Genomic DNA, 11,221 nt, shown 5'->3' with positions numbered 1-11,221 from the left:
TGTCACACTGATAATTTGGCTCTGCTGTGGGGCTGAATCAGATCCTCACCCCCAGCCCACATCCTGGCCATAGGCAGGGAAAGGGAACCCTCTAGATTAAGGGAAATCACTCTCCACCTTTTAAAGGAAAAAAAGAATCCTAGTACTTCGTAGGACTAGCTTACAATAAAGGGAAATTATAAATAACAGTCAAGTTTCAGAAGGTGGCAGAAGGGTTGGTTTGGATTTTTTGTTTTGTTTAAAGCAGGAGTCCTATAAAATTAGGGAGTTAAAATGCAGAGTACACTACATTTTAAGCCTGTTAAGGCATCTGAAACAGTCTGGCAATCAATATCAAAACAGGTAAAGTCTTTCATATTCTAGAAGTTACTGTTTTCCACAAAATTAATCAAAATAAACTGCATCTGTATGAGAATGTTTTATTAAAAATACATATCTTCTGTTTCACATAAAAAGAACCAACACTGTAAATAAACACAACTTAAGAAGTTGGACAGAAATTACTTGAAAAAATACAGGATCCCATAATCCCAGAGCACCCAACCTTTGACTGAAATTAAAATCTTCCTGTGTTCAAGACCCAGAGTGCCTGTCCTGCACACAGCAAAGTGCCCAGGAAGGAGCAGCTGATCACAGGCAGGGGTGCTAACCGCTCCAGCGGCTGTTCCCTGGCAGAGATACATGCAGGATACAGGCGTTCTCCCCAGATCCAGGGAGGCCTGTCACTCCCCAGCCCTGCCGCTGGGCACGATGGTAACCTTAGCAAGAGAAATGCTGGAGTGGCACTCAGCTCAAGTGTCACAGGTTGGCCACCTCTTTCTGTAAAGAAGGAGAAATACAGCACAGCACTTCCAGTTAATTTCACTTAGGATCCAGCAGAAACTTACATTAACAGCACTGTTTGAAGAAATCCAGCCGTGCTTCGGTGATACAACATGATGCAACAGTCCTTTTGATAAAGATGACCTTAAGCAAAACCTATGCTGGAATCCACTAACTTTTGGATCCCCGCTTTTCATAACTCAGATCCATCTCGGATTTTGAAGACACAATTTTCAAAGCAACAAGTTATCAGCTTAGACAGCAGCAAATACTGATTGAAAGTTTAGTGCATAAAAATCAAAGTCAGAACAGAAAAGAGCCGTCAGAGACATCTGCTATTTAAAGTGTACAGAACAAAACACTGGCTGCATTTACTCTCTCCTAAGAAAACATCGGTTTGCCAGGCTGCCTTTCTTGCTCTGGAGATGCTGAAGATTCAGCTCCTTTTAAAGTCACCGAGAGATGTATTCATCATCCCTCTAAAATCATCAAAATGCTTCATAAATTCAGGCTCAAAAAGCATACCAGATGCTGACTGTAAACTAACATTTACTGGCCAACTCATAACTTAAGCAAGGCACAAAGAAGAAACGACACTGGCATGATGGGGAAGCAAGCTGACATGAAATCACAAACCAGCGGTCCCTTTGCTTTGACCTGACAAATCATTTACGGACATGGGCAGCTGAAACAGCAACGGGATCTAAGGTTGGACAACCAGAGTAACTGCAAAGCAAAGTTCAATTCTGAAGAAAAAAAGCTGGCTTGCATGTCATTATACATGTTCTAATCCCACACAAGTCATCACCTGATTAGAATGGAAAAAAAAAGATACTTCATCTAACATCATACCTTGTAAACCTACAAGGGTATTAAATTCATGTAACTTTAGAGGGCTATCTCCTTAAGTATTCTTTATCATCTATAGTGTTAATTCCTTAGGCAGTGATTTAATCAAGCAATCTGTCTGAAAGGCCTGTCACTTTACTGACTATGCTGGGAATTTACGACAGAGATCAGCTTCCTCACTCAGTCCACTGAAGTCCAAGGTCTACCAGCTAAAACACAATGATTCCTCTTAATATACTGTTATTGCACAGATTGTAACAGAACAAGATTTGCTCAGCACAGCATTTGTTCCTATTTCTAATGCACGGAAAAAGAAACGAACTGACTTTCAGGACCTCGGAGGAGTTTACAGAACTGGAATTCAAGAACTCTATTTGATTTTTTAGCAAAGCAAATTTGTTCTGGGATTAATGAAATACAAATATCCACTAAGCTCCAGAATGCCACCAATCAAAATAACTTTCCCTACTGCAATGACATCTTAAACACAAGATCTCAATTTGCCAAAATCTGAGCAAATCAAATACTTGCCTTAATTATAACACTCTTAACTCACTGTCATCAAACTTCCAAGTAATTTCAAAGCCCATACTGAAAAGCTTTGATCCTTAGGGCTGACCTGCTCTGCATTTTAGAAGGAAAAAAATTATTTAAAGACATCCCAGGCTGGGAATTTATAATCCCTCCTCAACCTTGTGGAGCTACAAGGTGAAGCTCACAAGTTATTCAAGACCTCATCTTACAGAAAATAGGAATGGGAAACTTTCTCTAGTTGTGAGGTGGCAGCATAGGAAATAACTGGATTTTAAAATAGCTCAACATGAAAGGTGTTGAAGAACAAGGCTGAAAAGGTTAAGTCTTAATCAGTAATTAAATAAGCTACAGCATGAAAAGTCCAACAACCATGAAGATCAACTCTGAAAAATATACAAGCTCATTGTTACTTGTATATACATTAAAAAAAAATAAATCTAGATTTAAAAATCTCTCCCCAGGGTTATAATCCCCTTCCTAGAGAGATGTTGTAACAGCTTGTGTACAGTGTTCCAAAAGAATCTTTCATAGCCTTCAGAATTCTTCATGGTTTTCTTAATCCATTTTGCAGTGAGTGACATTTCTCTCCAGAACTGAATAATACTTTAAAGCCTATTTGAAAATCCATCTTTAAGACGGCCTTCAAATAAAATATTCAAGCTTCTAAACAGAATTTTAAATACAAGTGGTTTTTGTTTTAATCACAAAATAGATCTAGTGAATTTGCTAACTTAAAAAACAGACTAGAAATAAAATTCACAAAAAAATTTCTAGCCTCCAGTAATTCACAAAATGCTATTACAGTACAGAAGAACATTATTAGTTAAATCAGTTTTACTTCTTCTGATAGCTACTTTGAAAGTAAAGGGTAATTTGACACTAATTCTATTATAGAAGTTCATAAGCGGATAGCTTTTTGTGTATGCAGCGGAAAATGAAGAACAGTGCTACAGAACTGAATTAGTCTGCCAAATACCCTTTTCAGACATCACATCTTAAAATAAGTGTGTCCAGATGAACAAGAAACTCAGTGAACCCCCTGCACCCAGTTCCACTGCCTGCATTTGGATAACGGATGGGTGCAAGGGTCCACCTATGTAGCTCTTGCAATGGGATCAGAATCTAATAATAGCTTATCAAAGGGGCAAAGAGGTTCAGACTCACTTTGATATCAGTAAGCAGAAGGATGAACGGATACTATTGTTAGTGTACTGTCCCAGCATCAGCAGCAATTTTGTCTGTAGTGAGCTGAGAATTAAAAAAAAAAAATTGGTCAGGAAATAACACATGAGAACAGCAACGGACTTGCTGAACTCGGGTGTCCATTGCTTTGCACCTTGGGAAACTTGACCTTACAAATGATTACTCTCAGTGCAAGGCAGCAGAAAGAATCAAGCCTGTGATTTTCACGGTTTGAATGAGCACAAGAACTTGGCTTCCAAGACTCTGTCTTCTTAAGATGCATGTGTCACAACAGGAATGTCAATTTCTATGGCAGAGAGGCGAGAGCGTGCAGAATATGGCTGAGAGGCATAGCTGTGCATGCTAGGGGCATGGGAATAGAGGGGCTGCCAAAAAGGAGAAGGTAGGCTTTTACATGCACAGTACCACAGAAACAGCAGAACGGAAGTGAAAAACAGACCACCAGCACTGGCAATGGCAATAAATACAGAGATGTCAAAGCTAAAGACAGGCTCGTATTTTCTGTTCAGATAATTGTTATAAAAAATGACCCAGACCGACGGAGTGAGACAAATGGCACACGCAAGCAGGAACAAGAGGCCAGCCACGAGATGGCAGCCTGCACTGTTTACAAGGCATTTAGCCAATTTGATGTTTGGCACGCTCGATACAAAGGCTGTGTTACACATGCCAATCAAGCAGAGAAACAGAGCTGAGACAGCAGTTAACATACTCAGTGGAAGGGCAAACTGAAGAACACGCAAATCCAGTTGATCGACAGCAGTGTACCACTGTGGGTCATATATCACACAGTCTCTGCTCCCATCAAAGCGAGCGCACTTAATCCAGAGTCCAGTGTAAACGGTCACGTTCCTCTCATTCTTGTTGAATGTGTACAGTCTCATTTGCCTCCAGTTTGGAAGCAGAACTGCTGCAAGGAGTCCAGCTACTGAGGCTGTTCCACTGAGGAAGGCCAGTACTGTTGCTGCATGAACATCCCGGCAGCCCATTCTTGCCCACGGAAGTAGTTTCCTGTAACTAAAAAAAAAAAAAAAAAAAATTTAAAAATCACTATGTGAAAGTTTATGGACATAGGACTGAATATAGTTGGCTTGTGCCAGGATAGTAAACTTGCGTGGTAGCTGGTAGGCAGTAACTCTCTGGCACCTTCTTTGCCTTACACACTTATGTGGAGGTAACACTACCAAGTTCACGCTTTAATGAAACCTCAGATTATTTCACAGACTGTTATGATTGCTCAGCTGACAGACTGCTAAATTCGCTGTGTTCAAGATCAAAAAGGAGCACTTTAACATGAAATTCTACACAGCCTTTCACTTTGTGTCACTGCATGGACTTTTACAGAGTCTGAGTGGAGAAGGTGAATCACTGAGTGAGTGTGATTTAAGTTTACCTCTCCTCAACCAATGTAACATCAGAGTGCGTGTTCAGTCCTACCATGCTGCTGCATGAGTGAAAGGGAATTGCTTAAAACCAGCATCATTAGACTGGACAAGGAATGCATGTGTAGGCAGTTACCCACATTTTACATAGGCCAAGTTGTTGATGAGAGCTGCAAGCTAGTAGAGCAGGCGCTGTTGAGCAATTTACTATGATTTTTTTCAAAAGCAATTAACAGGTCTTCCACACTACTTCTGCCTTTCAAAACCAGCTGTCCAAGCACACGAACAATTCCAGAAAGCAGATGGCTTCTCAGCTTTCACATTTTCCTCTTCAGAGCAAGTGTTAAAGAACGCTGCTTCCTTTTCAATATAACCACTGTCTGCATACCTAGCATAGCCTCTTGCCTGCAGAGATCCTGGGAAACAGCCTCAATGATGGGTCTTTTAAAAAAAAAATTAAAGAAAACCCCAAACAAACAAACAACCCCTCAATTTCAGTAATCTCTTCTCTGGGTGCTTGAGATACTTTAAAGAAGCCTAATACATAATAGGCACCGAACACCCACGCCAGAGTGTACTTGAAGCAGGACACTAAAAATTATAGTACTTAAAAAAGAACAGATACTTTGAAAATTCTCACTGAGCACCATTCACTCAAACTCCTACTGAAATTTCTTCCAAATCATTATACTGCATTGTGTTTATTTGTCTAAAGTCACAAAACAATTCTTTAGGTACCAGAAATTCTACCTAATGCATATACAAATAACGGGATATCTGTATCTCAGAAAGGTTACAGACATGGTTGCAACCAAAGAGGAAATCGGATCTGAACCCTCACTATCCTTCTACACCTGCAAACACCATATGCCCAGGGAACTCTTCAGATAAGGAATGTTCATGTATACTGGAAGCAGACTACAAGCATTACCAAGCTATACAGCTAGCCAGCATTTTATTGATTTATAGACAAATAAATAAAGCCCGATTTGTTTCATAAGAAAGCATTAGGCATTTATTTACTTTTTATGCCATCTAACCCTGAAGGATTGCAATGGTATGTAGGTACCATTTAAGTGCTGATCATACTCTTTTAAAGAAGCACTGCTGAAAAGAAATAATGACAACCACATTTATGCTAAAAATGCACCTTATTCATCAAAAAGATAGCATTATATTTTTGCTAAGAATAGCTGAGCGTGGGCAAGCTATTGTTCTCATGGCAGTAACCTTTTCAGATAGCAGGTCATTAATAGGATACCCCCTGGGTAGGAGGACCCAAGACTTACTTCCGTCATAATTGATTTAATATTATGCTTAACCTCAGCTTCAGTAAGGTCAACACAACCAACTTACAAGGAAACAGAACTATAACAAATGAGCTTGAGGGGTAAATCTAATATAGCATCAAATTTTGTTCTCCTCAAGCTTGATACTTTTGCTCTTCCATAAAGAGCCTGCCTTTGCCTGGATAAAACTTCCATGCAGGCAGGGCATACTCCAATACAGAGCTCTATGAGAAGCAGCTGGAATAAGCACAAGACTGACCGTTTTCAGAAATCCACTGTTTCTGCAAATTTATTTGCAACAGTAGATGGTGAAATCTGGGCAGAGTTAATGCAGGGTGGGCAAGAAGTAATGTGAGGTTCACCCATATTCTCTAACACAAGAGGGTGGAAAAAAAAAATGGGGTATTTTCTTTCCTTCTACATTATCAAAGTACAGTTATGGCAAGTACTACTGTCCTGGTTTCAGCTGGGATAGAGTTAATTTTCTTCCTAGCAGCTACTATAGTGCTGGGTTTTGGATTTAGTATGAGAATAATGTTGATAACACACTGATGGTTTAGTTGTTGCTAAGCAGTGCTTACACTGGTCAAGGACTGTTCAGCTTCCCATGCTCTGCCAGGGGCACAAGAAGTTGGGAGGGGACACAGCCAGGACAGCTGACCCCAACTGGCCAAAGGGCTATTCCATACCATATGGCGTCAGGCTCAGTATATAAGGGAGGAGTTGGCCAGGGGGGCAACGATCACTGCTCAGGGATGGGCTGGGCATCAGTCAGTGGGTGGTGAGCAACTGCATTGTGCATCACTTTTGTATATTCTTTTATCATTATTATTATTACTATTATTTTCTCTTCCTCTGCTGTCCTATTAAACTGTCTTTATCTCAACCCACAGGTTTTACTCCCTTCCCCCGCCCCGATTCTCTCCCCCATCCCACCGGAGGTGGGGGGGAGAGTGAGTGGCTACATGGTGCTTAGATGCTGACTGGGGTTAAACCACAACAGCTATGCAGCCAGGACTTAGGACAGCATGGGGAAATTTGTATTTTTCTATTACCTCTGCTGTATCAGTTACATGGACAGAAGATTTTCGTCTCTAGTTCATCCTATAGTGGCCAGGCATGTTTAGGCCATCCTGCATATCTTGTTTTTGCTGGCCATTCCTGGCAGATGCACCAAGGGTGGTTTTTTTGGTTGGGTTTTGTTGTTTTTTTGGGGTGGGTTCGTTGGTTTGGGGTTGGTTTAGGTTTTTTTGGTTGGTGGTGGTATTTGGTTTTTGAGGGGTTTTTTGTTTGTTTGTTTGCTTAAAAAAAAATAAAATTAAAGAGTCCTTAGTGCTTCTCTTGGGGTAGGAAGGGAAAGACACAGAAAATAGCTCATTTTCCCATGAGAGGGTATCAAGGGAAAGTGAATTTGTAGGTAAGTTATCCCTGATCCCCCCACCAGGGGAAACTTGTCCCATCTTGCAAATACTGCTAGCTTTGTAGCTGTAATTATAGCTTCAGTTACAGATCCCTGATTAAGACAGTAACAAAATAGATGTTGTCTTAATTAAGATGGATCCAGTGTACTTACCAGCAGTGTGTGCAAACGAAGAGAAACCTTAGCAACTTTTAGAAGTAGGAAAAAAGGTGTTACTGGATCTAAGAAACAGAACAAGGAGAGAGTCAACATCACATTTGTTTCACACAATTCCAGCAACAGTGTTTACACTGTAATTTAGAAATAAGGAATCTTAGGTATGTTTACATTAGGCCAACTCCATCAGCTTTCTACAATTTCCTCTTATTTAAAACACAAAACTCAAATTACTTCCCCCAGGATTTTTTCCCAGAGCATGTTATCTTCCTATCTACTCATCTCTGTCTTCATGCAATAGACAGGAAGGGTGCAAAAAACTCCCTTTCTTATGGGTGTTCCATGACATGGAGATATTCACATGCTGAATTTTATGTTTCTAGCAAAAAAATCTATATAAAGTCATACAATATTATTATTTCAGATGTTAGGTTCCAGGCTGTGCTTAAACAGCCGGGAGGAAGAGGTGCAATGATTTTTTTAGTGTCAGAGAACAAAACACAGACTCTGAACTGTTTATATACTTGTGGTTCTCTATTCCTTCCTGGCTTCTACACAAAGGTTTGAAGGAAAAGGGAGAAAGGCAGGAAGTACTGGTGGTGCCTTTTCAATGGCTGTCCAGCTTGTCCAGAGGAAGAGAAGGGATCCTCTTGTGGATTCTCTTTACGCTCACATCTAGGACCCACAGCACTGAGTCCCAAGAGCAGCTCTGCAGGTCATAATAGAAAAATTGCTTTTCTATCGGACAGTGTCAGACCTACAAGTATGTCATTATGTGACTGTTAAGAGCTACAACCTAAAGGTGAGTTTCCTGCGCTAACATGTGCAAGGACACAGAGTTTATTCTAAATGACCTATATCAAAACCTGAAATATTGTAACATTTATATGCGCATAGTCTCCTGGGGCGCAACATCAAAGAAATTATCCTATCAAACCATCTAGGCAAGAGAGACACATTACAGCACACACTCATGCAACTCAGATTTTTCACTAAATGAGAAAGCCAATTTCCAAGTCTAGAGTCCTCCAATATGAATGCTATTGCATATGAGACACAGAAATGCAGGCACAATCAAATCAAGTATCTCACTGATTTCCACTGCCAGGTAAATCAACCAGGACTGCTATGAGTAAATGCAGCAATTTGGGCAAACTAACTATGCAGGGCTGCAGAGATCAGCGTCAACATGTTCAACTGCATTTGGAGAAGTAGCAGCAGCTTTTTTTTTTTTTTCTTTTTTCCCCCCGAGTTTGGAACAACAACAAAAAAAGTATTACTGCACAGCTCAGAGCAGCTGTTTTTATTCACTAACATTTCAAGCAATTTTTAAGCTTTCTGTGTATTTAGCAGCAACTGAAGGCAAGTAAACATACAGATCCCTCTGCAGGTTCACATCCCAAAATACCAGCCAGTGTTCAGTAACAACCATAATTAAGTAGAAAATTAGTACTGGCAAACAAACCTGTCAGGAAGGGAGCTGTGCCCAGCCCAGGAGTCCCTCCCATTAAATGATGAAAACCTGTGGCCATCAGCTGTTGTAATAAACAGAGACAGAGCAGGTATGGAATATTCTACAGTAGCCAACTCAGAGAGCCCTCCACTTCTGCAGACATGGAGTTTCTTTTCCTCTAGCTGTTTAGTCCATCTGATCTTATTCTCTGTCACTGGTGGTGTTGAACATCAGTTCAACATCAGTGGTCCCTATGACCTCAGCCACTTCTGAACCAGCTGTCCAGTGGAAACAGTCCAAGCACACTTTGGCCAGGATACGTGAAACCCTGTCTTGCCTTAGATTCTAGACTCAAGCTTCTTACACCCCAGACATTTTACAGCTGTAATACTCAAGGCTCTTATATCTGATCCACAGAAGTTACCGCTCCTAATAAAACTTCAGGGACAGATTTTACCATGGCTCCTATTCTAAAGATCCACCTTGCTGTAACAAGAGATGCTGGTCGAAGCTGGTAAATCATTAACTGCCCACAAGCTAAAAAAATGGAGCAAAGAAGAAAAAAAAAAAAGGCATTTACTAGAGACATAATCCAGTGACGAGTAAAGCCAGTTCTGTTCCCTTGCATGGCCTCGAGAAGACCATGGTCTGGGAACCACCACTGTTCTGTAAAGCCCTGCAGGAGGGAGGTCACAGTAAGTACAATTTATAAACAAATGCTTTCTGAAACTATCCACAACAGTATTATCAGTTTAAAAAATTATTATGAGTTTTGGATAACTGACCACCAGAAACAGAAGACCAACACCTGTCCTGCCTCAAGATAACTGGAAGTAACTGATACAGAAACAGTGCCACCAGTCAATTTTTTTCTTCTAGAAATCAAACACACAGTTCCAAGTTCTACAAAACTCCTATTAAAAATCAAATCCAGACGTAAAGGATTGGAATTAATGTTCCTAGCTAATACATTAAGAGCTTCAAGAAAAACTTGTGGCACAGGTAATTATTTTACCGACTGATTTGGAAAAAGCAGACGACGCACAGCCGACACTGAAGCGGAAAACACACACGCACTCCCCCGAGGTGCTCGGCAGCTGCCGTGCGTGCCCCCGGCACACACCAAGTACCGCCGATACCCGCTCACAGGGAGCGGACTCCCAACCAAAGCGCACGGAACCGGTGGCGCTGCGAAGCGAGACTTGCAGGGGAGCAGGGGTAAACCGGCAAGGGGAGCCGGGGTAAACCGGCAAGGGGAGCCCGGGTAAACCGGCAAGGGGAGCCCGGGTAAACCGGCAAGGGCCGCTGAAACCCTCCCCCCTCCCCGGCCTAACGGCGGCGGCGGGCGGAGCGCGAGCGGGCAGCCCCCGCACACAGCCCCCCCAGCGGCAGCGCACCGGGCCGGCAGCCCCCTCCTCAGGGCCAGGCGGCCGCGGGCTGCTCCCGCCGGGCGCCGCTGGGATGGAGCCGAAGCCGCGTCCACCCCCAACAGCACACGCCCGCTCTCGCCGCTTACCCTCCTGTCAGGGCGCGGGGGCACACAGAAAAGGCACCATCGCCGCCGCGCTCCCCGCCCGCCGGAGCAGCTCCGCTCCTCTCCTCAGGCTCTCGGGAGGCCGCGGGACGCCCGGGGGGTTGTGGGGCTGTAGTCCAGCGCCGCCGCAGTGCCAGCCCCGCGCCACCCGCGCGCACCACAACTCCCAGCGTCCCCTGCGGCGCCCCCGCAGGGCGGTGCTCGGGGCCGATCACAAGGGCGGGGCCGGGCCGGGCCGCAGCCGGCGCTCGCTGGGAGGGGCGGCTCCGCCGGGGCCGGGGGTTCCTGCGGGGCCGGGGCCGGGGCCGGGGGTTCCTGCGGGGCCGGGGCCGGGGCCGGGGCCGGGGCCGGGGGTTCCTGCGGGGCCGGGGCCGGGGCCGGGGCCGGCCTGCCCGACCCTTCCGCGGGGGCGAGCGGGCCGCTCGGTTTTTAAGGAGGACTGCGATTGGCACGCAGCCCCGCGGCTGGAGGTAACGGTGCTTTAAAATACATTCCTCAGTGTAGGAGCCGGCGCCGTTACACGCACCAGCACTTTATGCGGCATCGAACAGAACTTACTCTTTATAATCCTGCGTGAGC

The 11,221-nt window shown here is 43.7% G+C and overlaps 1 protein-coding gene across 6 annotated transcripts; it reads right to left on the bottom strand.

Annotated features, from left to right (window-relative positions):
* Window positions 1-403: 403 nt before the first annotated feature.
* Window positions 404-10,805, bottom strand: CLDN12 (claudin 12). 6 transcript variants are annotated; one of them, XM_075492792.1, is made up of 5 exons: window positions 10,625-10,805; window positions 9,121-9,190; window positions 7,653-7,720; window positions 5,179-5,231; window positions 404-4,425 (listed from the first exon to the last, which is right to left on the bottom strand). In XM_075492792.1, the coding sequence occupies exon 5, from the start codon at window positions 4,395-4,397 to the stop codon at window positions 3,660-3,662; it is 738 nt and encodes a 245-aa protein (XP_075348907.1). In that variant the 5' UTR covers window positions 4,398-4,425; window positions 5,179-5,231; window positions 7,653-7,720; window positions 9,121-9,190; window positions 10,625-10,805; the 3' UTR covers window positions 404-3,659. The 6 variants fall into 6 exon arrangements, 5 of the variants coding, with proteins under 5 accessions (XP_075348907.1, XP_075348906.1, XP_075348908.1 ...); XR_012774169.1 differs by lacking the exons at window positions 5,179-5,231; window positions 9,121-9,190 and having other exon boundaries at window positions 404-815; window positions 2,199-4,425; window positions 10,625-10,804; XM_075492791.1 differs by lacking the exon at window positions 9,121-9,190.
* Window positions 10,806-11,221: the final 416 nt, after the last annotated feature.

The sequence above is a fragment of the Mycteria americana genome, chromosome 2, assembly GCF_035582795.1.
Source record: "Mycteria americana isolate JAX WOST 10 ecotype Jacksonville Zoo and Gardens chromosome 2, USCA_MyAme_1.0, whole genome shotgun sequence".
NCBI classification, from domain to species: Eukaryota; Metazoa; Chordata; class Aves; order Ciconiiformes; family Ciconiidae; genus Mycteria; species Mycteria americana.
Note: the sequence above shows the minus strand (reverse complement) of the source record. Positions and strands in the feature narration are given on the sequence as shown.

Excerpts from the sequence above, each read along its gene's own strand:
- CLDN12 (XM_075492792.1), bottom strand. The coding sequence starts at position 4,397 with ATGGGCTGCCGGGATGTTCATGCAGCAACAGTACTGGCCTTCCTCAGT.